This window comes from Salvelinus fontinalis, chromosome 34 (assembly GCF_029448725.1).
Source record: "Salvelinus fontinalis isolate EN_2023a chromosome 34, ASM2944872v1, whole genome shotgun sequence".
Taxonomy (NCBI): Eukaryota; Metazoa; Chordata; class Actinopteri; order Salmoniformes; family Salmonidae; genus Salvelinus; species Salvelinus fontinalis.
In genome coordinates, this window is record NC_074698.1 from 25,505,999 (window position 1) to 25,519,080 (window position 13,082).

At 41.5% G+C, this 13,082-nt stretch overlaps 2 protein-coding genes across 2 annotated transcripts; one reads left to right on the plus strand and one right to left on the minus strand.

Moving 5' to 3' along the window:
• Positions 1-1,196: 1,196 nt before the first annotated feature.
• On the minus strand, positions 1,197-8,245 carry clpp (caseinolytic mitochondrial matrix peptidase proteolytic subunit). The gene is made up of 7 exons (XM_055898299.1): positions 8,138-8,245; positions 7,513-7,614; positions 7,238-7,309; positions 6,340-6,436; positions 5,582-5,769; positions 5,239-5,344; positions 1,197-3,885 (listed from the first exon to the last, which is right to left on the minus strand). Exons 1-7 carry the CDS (start codon positions 8,147-8,149, stop codon positions 3,659-3,661), a joined length of 804 nt encoding a protein of 267 aa, XP_055754274.1. The 5' UTR covers positions 8,150-8,245; the 3' UTR covers positions 1,197-3,658.
• Positions 8,246-8,590: 345 nt separating this feature from the next.
• On the plus strand, positions 8,591-12,712 carry LOC129833603 (guanine nucleotide-binding protein G(I)/G(S)/G(O) subunit gamma-5-like). The gene is made up of 3 exons (XM_055898301.1): positions 8,591-9,119; positions 10,452-10,578; positions 10,873-12,712. The coding sequence occupies exons 1-2, from the start codon at positions 9,027-9,029 to the stop codon at positions 10,575-10,577; spliced, it is 219 nt and encodes a 72-aa protein (XP_055754276.1). The 5' UTR covers positions 8,591-9,026; the 3' UTR covers position 10,578; positions 10,873-12,712.
• Positions 12,713-13,082: the final 370 nt, after the last annotated feature.

The following is a 13,082-nucleotide window of genomic DNA, read 5'->3' on the forward strand; positions in this document are numbered from 1 at the left end:
CCTGAAAAAATAACATGAAATTGCACTTGAGGCATGGAATGCATAGTTTGAACGTGCCCACCATATCTTTAGTGTACAACACGTTTCCCCCTCCATGTCAAGGAGGAAGTAGCAGCAGCAGAGCATGTTAGCTTACTGCTTCTAAACAGCCAGCAGGCCAACTTACAAACCCCAGATTTTGAAATGGAAGTGACTGAGATAGTTGTTGTATAGGCTTACTCCTTTTTGCTAACACAACCTGTGGATTGCTTGGCTTGTGCGCTGCAGTGTGCTCTCTCCATTAACTGTTTGTCATAAGTCAGTTTCAGTGGACATGTTTGGTTTGAGTACTTGAAAAGAAGGCTGTACTCGGATAGGGCCATTGAGTCAGCAGAAAATAGCTGTGAGAAAAGGGGAAAGAGGTGCTACCTGTGGTTCTGGTTTAACCAGGTTATTCAAGGGAGGGACACAGGATGCGTCTTGATTGGCTTCCTTCCCTTATCTCCTCCTTTACCATAAACTGGAAAACTGAAGAAAGGTGAAAGTAATGTGGTAGATACCAATGGCTTTCACCTGTCCTGTTCTTTCAAATCTTTGCAGCTGAAGGGAAGGAGGGCCACTATTGCAATCCACCCAGGGTGTGGTTTCAGTTCTGTGTGTTCACCATTGCATCACAATGGTCTAAACCTGCTTCTTCCACTCGTCTTGCTTTGACCCATCCCATCAGAATAGATGAGTGGAAGCCACTATATTGAAATGTAGCCACCGCATTTAAAAATCTGGGGAAACCAGGGTCTGGAGAGCTAAAGGGTTTTTAGCATTGTTGCACACCATTTTTTACCATGGGGTTAGTATAGTTCGTCACAGCGGTCTTGTGTAACAATTTTACTGGGTTTTGTTAGATGCTGTGTGACATATTAGGTGGTGGATGGATGTTTTTTGATTTTATAAGTCTTGTTCAAAAGACATGAACTAATAAAACCTTACTTTACATTAATATATTTGTTGGCTTATACTTTAAGCGTCAATTGTACTGTTATTGCCCCATTCTCCCTCATCTCAGCATGTTGCTTCTCTATGCAATTCATTGCATCATTAGTGCTTTACTCAATTACTTTTTGAATGTAAGGTGACTGACAAACTTTTCAATATCATTGAGACAAAATCCCACTTTTTAAACATTTTCAATTTCCATCATGACTTGATTGAAACTCATAAACTCTTACAAGACAGGCTTTATCTCCAAAATCCCCCAAGTCACATCATAGAATCTGAACTGACAGAGCGAGGCACTCTAGGCTTACGCAAGTCGCATGTACAGTTGAAGTCGGAAGTTTACACACTTAGGTTGGAGTCATTAAAACTTGTTTTTCAACCACTCCACAAATTCCTTGTTAACAAACTAGTTTTGACAAGTCAGTTAGGACATCTACTCTGTGCATGACACAAGTCATTTTTCCAAAAAGTTGTTTACAGTAAATTATAAGTGAAATAATTTGTATCACAATTCCAGTGGGTCAGAGGTTTACATACACTAAGTTGACTGCCTTTGAACAGCTTGGAAAATTCCAGAAAATGTCATGGCTTTAGAAGCTTCTGATAGGCTAATTGACAATTCTGAGTCAATTGGAGATGTACCTGTGGATGTATTTTAAGGCCTACCTTCAAACTCAGTGCCTCTTTGTTTGCCAGCATGGGAAAATCAAAAAATCAGCCAAGACCTCAAACAATTGTAGACTTCCACAAGTCTGGTTCATCCTTGGGAGCAATTTCCAAATGACTGAAGGTACCACGTTCATCTGTACAAATAATAATACGCAAGTATAAACAGCATGGGACCACGCAGCTGTCATACCACTCAGGAAGGAGACACGTTCTGTCTCCTAGAGATGAACGTACTTTGGTGCGAAAAGTGCAAATCAATCCCAGAACCGCAAAGGACCTTGTGAAGATGCTGGAGCAAACCAGTACAAAACTATATCCACATAACCTGAAAGGCCGCTCAGAAAGAAAGAAGCCACTGCTCCAAAACAGCCATAAAGCCAGACTACGGTTTGCAACTGCACATGGGGACAAAGATTGTACTTTTTGGAGAAATGTCCTCGGGCCTGATGAAACAAAAATAGAACTGTTTGGCCATAATGACCATTGTTATGTTTGGAGGAAAAAGGAGGAAGCTTGCAAGCTGAAGAACACCATCCCAACTGTGAAGCATGGGGGTTGCAGCATCATGTTGTGGGGGTGCTTTGCTGCAGGAGGGACTTCACAAAATTGATGACATCATGAGGAAAGGAAAGTATGTGGATATATTGAAGCAACATCTCAAGACATCAGTCAGGAAGTTAAAGCTTGGTCGCAAATAGACAATGACTCCAAGCATACTTCTGAAGTTGTGGCAAAATGGCTTAAGGACAACAAAGTCAAGGTATTGGAGTGGCCATCACAAAGCCCTGACATCAATTCTATAGAAAATGTGTGGGCAGAACTGAAAAAGCATGTGTGAGCAAGGAGGCCTACAAACCTGACTCAGTTACACCAGCTCTATCAGGAGGAATGGGCCAAAATTCACCCAACTTATTGTGGATAGCTTGTGGAAGGCTACCCTAAATGTTTGACCCAAGTTAAACAATTTAAAGGCAATGCTACCAAATACTAATTGAGTATATGTAAACTTCTGACCCACTGCGAATGTGATGAAAGAAATAAAAGCTGAAAAATCACTCCACTATTATTCTGATATTTCACATTCTTAAAATAAAGTGGTGATCCTAACGGACTTAAAACAGGGAATTTTTACAAGGATTAAATGCCAGGAATTGTGAAAAACTGAGTTTTTAAATGTATTTGGCTATGGTCTATGAAAACTTCCGACTTCTGTATATTGCAAAGGAAAACGGCTCAGTTGATTTTATCACTGAGGCAATCAAAACACTTTACTTGTTACAGAATCAAGTGTTGATACAATTATAATCAGTTTTTACATCAGAGCCTGTATTCATAAAGCATTAAGAGTAGGAGTGCTGATCTAGAATCAGTTTTGCCTTGTCTGTCATAATGAATAAGATTGCATGGACAGGAGGAACTGATCCTAGATCAACACTCCTACTCTTAGATGCTTTATGAGTACAGGCCCAGGTTGGGTGTGTGACTCAAAGAAAATGTATTTTATTCCAGTTCATGAAAATCAACATCACAATTGTGTCATGGCTTGTACAAATGGGGTTATATTGTTTCCTTCACTGTAGAGATCTGCAGTCTTTGTGTGTGGTAAATACAGTGTGCATATTATGGGGGACAGTACAAATCTGAGATTGGTCAAAAATGATCATTCTTAAATGTAAATATTCTAATACTGCTGCATTTTGCCTCCTCTCCCAGAGGTTTCTCCAGCACAGAGGTATTCAATGCAGGTCCTCTGTTCCAAACGGGACCCTATCCACCCAGAGCACTTGTGTAGATCAAAGGATTGGACAGGTATAAGCAATATAGTAACAGCTCCACTTTCCCTCTGGTAAGCTACGCTGTAACTTCTCGCATATTAGTATCCACTCCAATACATTTGGATTTACAGCATATTGCTTGCACCTGTCCAATCCGATCTACAGAAGTGCCTATAGGTGGGTAGAAGATAGAGGATGGCTTGTGATTGGGTGTGGGACTGCTTCCTGGTAGTCTGAGGTCAGGGTTCGGGTTTGTATGAGGAGGGGGGGATGGTCCCAGGGGGGCTCTGCTCGGTGGCAGAGGTTTGGGAGGCTGGCGAGGGGCAGATGACGGTAGGGGGCTCCTTCTGGACCAGCTCTGGGTCGTCCTGGCCCGCCTGGGGAGGATGCACCAACACTCGGTCGATGATCCCAAAGTCCTGTGCCTCAATAGGGCTCATGTAACGATCTCTCTCCATCACACCCTCTGAGAGAAAGAAAACAGAAGGGAATAATTATACGGTTACAAGTTTTGGTAAAAATGTGCGACATGTTGGTGGTGGCTGAGGTGAGTTCACTCTTAAAGTGCTTTAAGTGAGGAAGGACTCAATCATCAAATCACTTAACCTTGAAATAGTAACTCCTAACTAAATTCAAGCACTAAGTCATTAGCCAGCAGCATACCACCCTGCATACCACTGCTGGCTTGCTTCTGAAGCTAAGCAGGGTTGGTCCTGGTCAGTCCCTGGATGGGAGACCAGATGCTGCTGGAAGTGGTGTTGGAGGGCCAGTAGGAGGCACTCTTTCCTCTGGTCTAAGAAATATCCCAATGCCCCAGGGCAGTGATTGGGGACACTGCCCTGTGTAGGGTGCCGTCTTTCGGATGGGACGTTAAACGGGTGTCCTGACTCTCTGAGGTCATTAAAGATCCCATGGCACTTATCGTAAGAGTAGGGGTGTTAACCCCGGTGTCCTGGCTAAATTCCCAATCTGGCCCTCAAACCATCATGGTCACCTAATAATCCCCAGTTTACAATTGGCTCATTCATCCCCCTCCTCTCCCCTGTAACTATTCCCCAGGGTGTTGCTGCAAATGAGAACCTGTTCTCAGTCAACTTACCTGGTAAAATAAAAAAATTAAATTAAAATATGGGACTCAGAGGCTATGGTACATTTTCCATCAGACAATATTACTTAAGACATTTTGAAGTATTTTTTATTGGAATATTAATGTTGCATATTGGGATCTGTTTGGAAATACACTTAAGTACTGGCACGTATTAGAAAAGACAAGTATAATTTCATGCATTTGAACCCAGGTCTGTGTGGTCCTACAGGTATTTGAAATAAGACTAAGGCTAAATGATTGAATCAAACCGTCCCACCCCCCTGGACACCTTTTCCCCAGAGCTAAACAACCGGATCATGTTCTGCGCATGTTGTGTTAGTCTCTGCCTCATCTTTATGAGCAGCTGAAATAAAAACCCTGCAGCGACTTTTTAAAGTAGAGAATCTCACACATTCCCAGAAGGTTCGGTTGTTTAGCTATTGAAAAGAGGCGTCCAGAGAATTCGGCCACGCAGCCACTCCGTTGATATAAGTATTTGAAATTTGTTTTGGCTATTTATAGGAAGTCATAAGAAAATACTTTCAAATACTTCAAATAGAAGTAGCTGATTTGGCCACATTATTTGAAAATACACAAGTATATTAATAACGAATAAATAATGACGCATGTATTTGAGCCCAGGTCTGTCTTCATTGTTTGAACTTTGTATGCTTACTCAAGGCTTTTCCCTCTGAGCCAGACTCTACTGAACTGGATGCCTTAGCTACTTACCTATATGTGTCAACAGCTGGCCAGTGTGTTTAGCGTAGAGTTGATTGATCTGTTTCTTTAGTTTCATGATCTCCTCAGCCTGAATGGCGATGTCTGTAGCCTGACCCTAATAACACACAGGAGAGAGAAGACACATGTTATGTAAAGGCAACTGAGGTGAAGTGTCAAAATACTTAACTCATATTTACATGCCCAATAGCCTATAGACAATCACAGGTCTGGCTTTTGATGGCAACACAAGCTAAACGAACCAGCAGTTGTACCAGGTTCTCTAACCCCCCCCCCCCCCCCCAGCTCCTATTCCTGCTGCCTCCCTGGTCCCATTACCCCTTTCCATCCTTACCCTGGCTCCTCCAGAAGGCTGGTGCACCATGATGCGAGCGTTTGGCAGGGAGTGCCTCATGCCGGCCGTGCCCGAAGCCAGGAGAAGACTGCCCATGCTGGCCGCCTGGCCCACACACCACGTGGAGATTGGGTTGAGGATGTACTGCATGGTGTCGTAGATGGCTAGGCCTGCTGTCACAACACCGCCTGGGGGGGAAAAAGAGGATAGGAGAGGAACATCATGGTGTACCAGGATTAATGGTTTGTTGGATTTAGTTCATCAATGTTCCTCTTCTCCCAGACTTTTCTATCTCTCCTTAAAGCTGGAATCCATAGTGGTGAAACTGCCATTTCCATTTGCGATATTACAACAAAGACTTTACTTCAAACAAACACTTTTTTTCCATCTGACATCATTGCACGCACGATAGAACCAAGTATGTACAATTTTTTTTTTTTTAACCACAATGCTGGATGCTCATTTCCTCAAAACAATAACAAATGCGCCTGGGGCTGTTGTGCCTATCATGGGTCTCAGCTTTAACGTTAACCTAATGAAGTTAATTTGAAGTCAAGGTAAAAAATACTTTCTGAATGCACCCTTTATCTCCTATTACTGTCATCTGATCCATCTGTCACTTGTGTTCTCTCCATCTCTTTCCCCTCCAAGAAACGTGCTTTTTAATCAAGTAACCATCCCTATTTCGCCAACCATCCCCTGCCACCACCATCTGTTCTTCCACCATTTTTGTGGGAGGTCCCCCTCTATTCTCTTACCAGGACTGTTGATGTACATGTGGATGGGTTTGTTGTTGCTCTCTGACTGCAGAAAGAGTAGTTGAGCAATAACCAGACTGGCCACAGAGTCATCAATCTGAAAAAAGGCAGGGGGAGAGGAGAGAGATTAACAAATGAATCTTAACTGCAACAGCAGACTCAGAAATCCAGATGTTTTAATCGGTGTGGGCTTACTTCGATTATGACCGTGCGCCGATAAGCAGAGTAAGTTGTATACATTTTATTAATTTTTTTACCTTTTATTTAACTAGGCAAGTCTTAAGAACAAATTCTTATTTACAATGATGGCCTCGGAACAATGGATTAACTGCCTTGTTCAGGGGTAGAACAACAGATTTTTACCTTGTCAGCTCAGGGATTCGATCTAGCAACCTTTAATGCCATAATCAGTTTCATATCGAATTATTAGTGTGCATGTAAACATACCCAATGTCTCCTTGTGTAGGTTTTGAATCCCAAACTATTACACACACAGACTTAACAGGCCTATTAGACTTACCAGCCCTATTACATACACAGACTTAACGGCCCTATTACACAGACAGTGACACACAAATAGACTTACTGGCCCTATTACAGAGAGTGACACACAGATCATCTGTGTAATGGGGCTGGTAGGCCTATCTGTGTGTCACTGTCTGTAATAGGGCCAGTAAGTCTATTTGTGTGTCACTGTCTGTGTAATGGGGCCGGTAAGCCTGTGACACACAGCGAGACTTACTGGCCCCATTACACCGACAGTGACTCACAGCAAGAATTACCGGCCACATTAGACAATGACACACAACTAGACTTACCGGCCCTATTACACAAACGGTGACAAACAGCTAGAATTACCAGCCCCATTACACAGACAGTGACTCACAGTGAGACTTACCGGCCCCATTACACAGATGATCCTCTCCCTCAGAAGACGAGAGTAGATGTCATACGCCCGCTCTCCTCGACCCTGAGAAAGAAGAGAGAGACAAGGAAAAAGAATGAGGGAAAGAAAGAGGAAGATCTTTGAACATTGGAAAGCAGCTAGACTAGCTAGGACCAGGAACTGACAGGTGAAAACTACTAACTAAACCGTTCCAAACCAAGAGTGAATCAAGTTGCATAGAAATGTTGCAGTCCTAAATAGAACTCTGTTGGGGTTCCAATTCTTACCGTCTGCTCCACAACAATAGGTATGAGAGGACTCCTCCATTGAGCACTGTGGTGAATGGTCCTGCATGACTTTAAAGCTGTCACTCCACATTGTAACACCCTCTAAGAGAAGGGGATAGAGAGAAAGAGTTAACATTTGTCTCTAAGATCTTAAGTGTTGGGCAGGTTATTTAAATAATTATATGTATAAGTTACATTCAGAGATAGCATGGTTATTTTTTTCCACTCCGGCCCCTTGAAGTGTGTTCAAGACAAAGCTTTCAAATGTATTATGATCTTACATCAACTCTGAACATTACACACACTAGAAAATGCTACAGTTACTCGTGATTTCACATTAACAGTTTGGGAAATGTTGACAGTGGTTTTCCTTTAAAAAATAGTCGTTAAATTTAGCGAGATGGGAATGAGTTAGGTTAGCTACACAATTTTGGTCAAGTTACACAAGTGTGGCTAGCCAGCTAGCTCACTGGCTATTTAATCGTCGCATGTGCATACTATTCATCAGAGTCCAGAATGCACCACTGAGACAGCGAATAAACATTTGCACATTGTAATCTATATAGTTTATAACACTAACGATGCATTTCCAAAATATGTTTCACTCTTTATCTCCAATACTTACTCGTATAAGCATTGTGATGTATTGTAACGTGTAATCCCCTCTGTTTGACCCCAATTTAACCGGAAACAATTCTAATTTGAGCGTCGAACTGTTCCTGAAGTCGCTGAGCAATATTTCTCTGTCATGTGACGAGTTTGTGTTTACAGCCTCGAATATGTGGGCGCTAGATGGCAATGGTGCACAAGAAAAATCCACTAACATAATACTACAGTATTGCTTATCGTTGTCTAGATAATTTTCAGATACCAACTATTTTTGAAATATAAAAGCCTACTTGTTATATAAATAAATATACTATTGAAAAATAATGTGATGAATAAAGCTTAAACTTAAATGTCATTAAAAGACAGACATGTGTGTTGAAGAGCCAAAACTCGTGACATTGTAGATGGGGGGTCTCTATAAATAAACATTTAAAAAAGGAGCACATGACGAGACTGTATTTCGCTAATGATATCCTCGTCGTTCTGGGGTTGTTTAGAAAAAGTATTTTTATATAATAGAGAGCCAAGACCATTCTAATAAAATACGTTTCCTTTGATTTACTTCACCATAGCCTACTGTAGGCCTAGAAACCATTGTATTATTGGCGACACAATATAAAACCCAAAGGAACATTTCATTTTACGAAAATAGCCCATTAATTTGTTTAACTGACTGATCTATTATTATTATTATGTTGTTGTTTTTCTTACATGTACACATAAGTGCCTCTCTTTACTGATAACCATCTTTAATTATGGGCAATTCTGAAAGCAGTGGGGAGAAAAGCTCGGTGCGTTTTTTCAGAGGGGGGAGCACTTGAGTCGCAGCAGCCTCATCAGAAAATCTCGTTCTTTCAAGTGATAGTCGGACACTTTCACTTGGCCGTTGGACAGACCTCGCAGACATGTCGAATAACAGCGCAAACAGCAGCAACTTGGTTATCGCTCAGAAGGTAGTAAAACAACTTCGGCTAGAGGCAAGTGTTCGCAGGATCAAGGTAAAGAAATTACATTCGGAAAGACTGATCAAAAACTGTTCTGCATTGGGTGTGACTGGCTGACTTGTCAACATGGCCCTTTGGTAACTATTGAAAAGCTATATATTATGTAAAGTTTGACTATTTTATGGGAAGCATCGCGTTATTTTGTTACTTCCAGGCCATTTGTTACAAAATGCTGTTCCATTGGAACCATGCCATCTGTTTGCAACTAACTGCAGCGCTGTCCAGTAGACTAAAGGAGTAGCCTGTAAATTGACGTTCTCAATCGAGCGCCGCCTTTCACCTGTCATGTTACCGAAAGAAAAACGTAAGATTATAATGCGGTTCTAGTTTTGCTGTATGCATAGGTGTTATGGCAAGTCTAGGCTACTCCTCAGCTCTCCACTTAGTTTAACGCCGTTTTGAATGGATGTATTTATGATATATTTAGAAGTTAACGATTTGCTGTTAATTGTGCTCTAAGTTAATCATGTGAAATATGAAGATTTCCTGCTGTAGGCTGTGTTGTCCAGAGAAAATAAACAGCTCGTAGGCTAGTTTCCACGAATGGTGCAGCACAGTGGTGGCCTTTGTTGATTGTGGCTGTGACAGTAGTGCGATTGTTGGCCAAATTACTCCTTTTAGAGGAGAAAGACAGATTAGTCCGCAGATCTTAAACCACCCTGGAGCACTCAGGCATGCTGTGCTTTGAAGGGCATATGAGAATGCATGAACAAATATAGGCTTTTATCTATATCCTATGAAATACGTTTATACCATATTATCAACTAACTAGACAAATAATACACTCAATGCATAGCCAATTTGTGACTTGGTCCTAAAGTGCCATCTTGTGTTAATGGGGATAATGTTATTACAATGTTATGACAACTGTTATAGACTTCACCCATGAAACAACCCTCTAGTAAAGTACCAGATCATTATGCTATTGCTGAGTCAAGTCCTAGGTAGGGATTTTAGGAAAATAGCTGATCATTGCTCAGTTTCTCTCGCAGTGTGAGCTTGGAGCATATTACTGTAGGTTCATTAAACTGAGTATCAGTAGGAGTATTGTGGCAGAGTGAAAGTGTTGGCCCCTCTATTTATTGATGCTTGGACCAGGTCTCTCTTGAAAAGCTGAGTTAAAACAAGTAGAAGTTAAGTAGAGCAGGATTGAGCTCAATTTACTTGGAACTTCTTTATAGAAAACGCTGTCACTGTCAATGATGACTCATTCTCATGAATGCCTATGACATTGATATGTCATCTTTACAGCAGTCTTATGTAGCCTTTATGACACAGAATTAAAGTATAATGGAACTGACAGTGTCTCTCTGTTTCCACTCTCAGGTGTCCCAGGCAGCAGCGGACCTGAAGACCTTCTGCCTGCAGAACGCCCATAAAGACCCTCTCCTCATGGGGGTGCCCTCCAGCGACAACCCCTTCAGACCCCCCAAGTCCTGCGCCCTCTTCTGAGGTGAGATGACAGTCTGATGTGGTAGAGTAGGCTTCAACTAACTCCCTCTCTATCTCTCTCTTCTGTCTCTTTCTCTCACACACACACGTGCATGGACACACACACACTCTCTCTGTCTCTTTCTGTCCTGCTTTCTTTCTCTACCTGTTCCTCACTCTCATTTTCTCTCTCTGTTTGCTATCCTTTGACCCTTCTGGCTTTGATTGTTACAAAGAGAATGTAACCAACAGCAGCCATATCTCATCTAACTGCTGTGCCAGTGATCTGATCGGACTCTATGCTTTCTCACTGCAGGCGATGGTGATGATGGAGGCTCGTAAAACACGTCTGAACATTCCCCAAGGATGCCTTTCAATTCCAAGCCCCTTGGCGTCTCCTACACCCTTCCCCACCACGTCCAGTCACTGAAGACCTCAAGGCCAGAACACAATCACAAGCATTAACCCTATGCTGAGTGAGTTTTGACATGTGTTCTGTTCTGGATTTCTACAGCTCAATAAGGATAACATTTGCAGTCCTTTGTGAGTTGAGATCATTAGAATGAAAGCACTCCTCAAAGTATAAATATGGCAGTCTCAACCCCAACTCTCCCTATAGTCTCTACCTTTTGTTAATTTTCTTTTACTCAAAGTGAATTTGAACTGTATTAGGTTTTACACATTGTTGTTGGTGAGTCTTTTAAAGTGATTGACCCAGTGCCATTACATGAGTATAGCCTACCGTATCATTGTTGTGAAGCTATGTTCAACAGACTACAAGATATTACACCCGAGTTTGATCTCAGAGATTGTTTTTCAAAATGGTGCTCAGTTGGTTGCAAACACAATGCAAGGTTCCACACAAACTTGCTTTAACATTGTCTGTGTGATTTTTGTCAGGTGAAATTGTGAAGCATTTCGATAAGTGTAATTTATGATTCTCTGCTAAAAGTGTGGTGACTCCATGAGCCTCTCAAGAGAATTTAGTCTTTTGACAAAAATTTTGCACGCATTCTCATGTGTTAAACACTCGACTACACTGTTAAGATCCTCAGTTGACAGTTAAACCACTGTGATGCAAAATTTAATTCCAAAGAAAATGGTGTTACTGTCTTGAAAAGAGTGACTCAGAGAGGATGTTAGAGGTTTCTTATGAGTGTTGGCATATAGAGATCTCAAACTCAGGTCATGCAAAATATCTGTTTCAATCCTGGTTTTGTGGTGTTGCTTAGTCAACATCAGAATAATGATATGAAGGATCATAACAAGAATATTAGGATTACTGTACTGACACTAAAGATAAGTATAATTGCTCTGTATCATCATTATAAATAAGCCTGATCTCAGGACACTCAGTGGAAAGAAACTGCTACTCCATTGGTGCATCTAAGTTAAAGTAAGGACACATTCTAAATGGTTTAAAGTCATTTTTAGTGTTCCCCACCCCTTTTACCTTTTACTCTTTGCGTACTGCTTCAAACTAATGTGCCTTAGTATGTGCCAAACTTCTGGTAATTTAAATGCCTCGATTTTAACACGAGACCTGTTGAGGCCTAAATCTTCACTTACTTTCCCACTTGATTAATCAGAAACAATTAAAGAGGACCTGAAGGAGTTGAAAAACAACCCCAGAGAATGAGTAATGTTTAGGAACCATACTGTGTCCTTATTACAACATGAAGTGTTGCTAAAAACTGGAGAACAGCCCTTCAACATGTTCCAATACCCAGAAACATGTCTTCAATAATGTCCTCTGACTTGACCACTGATAGTTGAAAGGACTAGGCCTACATAGATTTTCACAGTACTATTAGTCTTGCCTACCAAGTCCTTTCAAATCAGTGGCCATGCAGGAAAGGAGATGGAGGAATGCAAGCTCTTTTCACTATGGTGACGGAGCTCTGAATTCCTCTGACGTTATAATAAAGTGAAGAGAGAACTTTTGAGGACTACAGTGTCCATAATGCATGGGGAAAGCAGAGCACCTCATTTTACAAATATTAGTCACTGAAATGCTCTGGTGGAAGGATTCATACATGTGGAAAACACTGTCATCCTCTTGTGCCTTAACGTTTTTGTGTGTGCATTTGTCTTAGAATGGTACCGTGACATGTATTGACTGAATCATTTAATAAAATGTATAATTTCACCTTCAACATCTCCTTGAGTCTCATGTTTTATCAAGGAGTTTAAGAGTGGCCCCCTTAAGCTGACTGGCCAGAACACACAAGAGTATCAGGGGTATGCAACTCCTGTCCTGCAGGGACCTGAGTGTCTGCTACTTTTCTCTTTCGCCTGGCACTTAATTAATCCACTGATGCCATACCTGGTTTATAAATCAGATGTTGATTTGGCGAGAACAAAAGACAGCAGATATGCACTCAGGCCCCCGTGGACCAGACTTGCTCATCCCTGTCACATAGAATGCTGCTCAAGAAATACCAGTGCATATTTGCCAATAGTCTGCCAAATAAACTGTATTTAGCCACTGCCCAAAGTTGTAGGTTTTGGTACTTGCTGCATGAC